This window comes from Plasmodium cynomolgi (assembly GCF_000321355.1).
Source record: "Plasmodium cynomolgi strain B DNA, scaffold: 0370, whole genome shotgun sequence".
Taxonomy (NCBI): domain Eukaryota; phylum Apicomplexa; class Aconoidasida; order Haemosporida; family Plasmodiidae; genus Plasmodium; species Plasmodium cynomolgi.
The window spans coordinates 1-2,339 of record NW_004192872.1 but is presented as its reverse complement, the minus strand read 5'-3'; the positions used below and the strand labels follow the sequence as shown (position 1 = coordinate 2,339).

General features: G+C 23.4%; 1 protein-coding gene across 1 annotated transcript; it reads right to left on the bottom strand.

Moving 5' to 3' along the window:
* Positions 1-1,157: 1,157 nt before the first annotated feature.
* On the bottom strand, positions 1,158-2,242 carry PCYB_003870 (hypothetical protein; the record flags this gene model as incomplete). Its single annotated transcript, XM_004227808.1, has 2 exons — positions 1,158-2,078; positions 2,219-2,242. The coding sequence occupies 2 exons, from the start codon at positions 2,240-2,242 to the stop codon at positions 1,158-1,160; spliced, it is 945 nt and encodes a 314-aa protein (XP_004227856.1).
* Between the last annotated feature and the right edge of the window lie 97 nt (positions 2,243-2,339).

The following is a 2,339-nucleotide window of genomic DNA, read 5'->3' as shown; positions in this document are numbered from 1 at the left end:
TCGTTTATTACTCTACGTACTTTTATATTCAAGTAAATTTTTAATACAATAATATTTATGAAGATTTAAATTGCTTAATTATATGATATACATTTAAAACAAAATATTTTCAAAAAATTATATTCGCTATAAATTTATTCTAATCTGCGTATGCTCAATAAAAATTATATACATTTATTTGAATTTTTATACAGTCATACTAAAAATATAGTTATAAAACTTTTAATTCTTTCTTCTTTTGATATTATCCAATTAATTTATAAAACCTCTATTTAAATATCTAATTTTATTATCTTAGATGTATAAATTCATATTGCAGCACTGTATAATTTTTTCATATCTTTAATCTTTAATTTCAGAATACGAGACATGTGTTAAATTTATTAATATTACCACATTTTTCTAGGTTTGATTTTTATTTTAGCGTACTTATTTATAATTTTACGTTTAATTTTTTTATATATTAAGATAATGAGTATATTTATAAAACATTCTCTAGAATACGTTGCTATATTTTTATTTATTTAATTTTAGGGTGGAATTCTTTTGAATCATATATACGTGTATTTATAAATAAACTTGATTAATCGTGTTAATGACATATAAATAGCTCATTTATATTCATAGTAAATATTTATTATTAAAATAGAATCCATTTCATGATACCTTAGTTTATGGTATCATGTATTTTTGTTAATGCCTTTTACAATATGTATATGTATAATGTTATAATTATCTAAGAATATTACAAGAATTTCCTTATTTTTTAGCATTTTATGAATTGTTTCTTTTTTTATATTTTTATTACTAAATAATTTGTCGCAAGTGTTTTTTTTATATTATTCAGTAATGGTATTACAGTTTGCATGACCTTTTTAAAAATTAACATAATACTTTTGAATTTAAATATATGTAGGGAGTTAAGGAAAAGTTACTCATTTAAAACAGAATTATATTTTATGCGATATATTGTATCACCTGAATTTATATCCCGAGGGTTTGCTATGTTTGATAGAATTTCTTGTTCATTCTTTCTCATATTGTCTAATAAATTATCCTTCCGTAGTATTTTTGTATTTATCCATGAACCTAAAGGGGTAAACTAATTTAAAGGGGGCAAGATTATATATTAAAATATATAATGTTATTATTGTCATTTAATATGAGAATGTCGCATAATGATCGGTATGCAATATTTTACATATGCTTAAATAAAAATTTATGATACCCTTATGTAAAAGCGCCAAAACGGATGATACTCCTGCTATTGTTCCAAGAGCTGTAGAGATTGTTTTTCCTGCTGGTTCTGTTAGTGTTGCAGGTACTGGAAATGATGTAGAACTAACAAATTGATCACCATTAAGAGATTTTAATTCATTCCCATTTGTCTCCGAAATGCATTCTTCAATAATTATATTTTTGTCAGTACTAGAAGATAATACTGGTAATTTATATTTTTCCTTTTCCTCGGAAAGTTCTTCCTCATAATGTGTTTTAAACGATTTTACTGCAAGACAGGTACTCATATTGGTCCCCGTAATCCTACCGTATGGACATAATCCATTCATATACCTATATGAATCTACAAATGGTTTGATAAATTTTTGACAATAGCATATTTTAGATTCACATCTATTTTTCAATATTTCTTTAGTAACATCAATCTTATTAGTAAATATTCTTAACATTACTAAGTCTTCTGGTTCAATCAAGCTATCCTTTAACATGTATGAAGAACAGTCAAGGAAAGTATCTTTTTCTCGTTTTATTATTTTATTTGATTCATCTAATATATTGTGAATAATATCATAAGGAATATTATCTACCTTCATTTTATAATATAACCAATAGAATATATAGTAACAGTATTTAGAAACGTCGTCCTCGCTTGCTATATCTCTATTATTTTCCACCTTCAAATTTCTTAACAGTTTTGTACAAATATCTATTTTTTCCGTTGCAAAGTTATCGAGCGAACGATGAAAACTACTGCATAATGGCAAAATAAGAGGTCCATCTTTCCCATTCAAATAATTATCTAACTTATAGTTATCCCAAATATCTTTTAAAAAGGGATCCTTAAAATAAAAATATATAAATATGTAAATATGTATATTATTTTTTTTAAAAAAAACAAATTTCGTTACTAAAAAATTAATAATATAATTACACATAATAGGTTATATGTAATTATTTTGTGTATTAATAATAAACATACATTCTTCATTATTGAAACTGCCATTGTAATAAAGTAATGAATGATATAATAATTAGTAAAATAAGTAGATGTAGATATATTTATACATAAAAAATAATTAGCATAAAATCTCGTATACTCA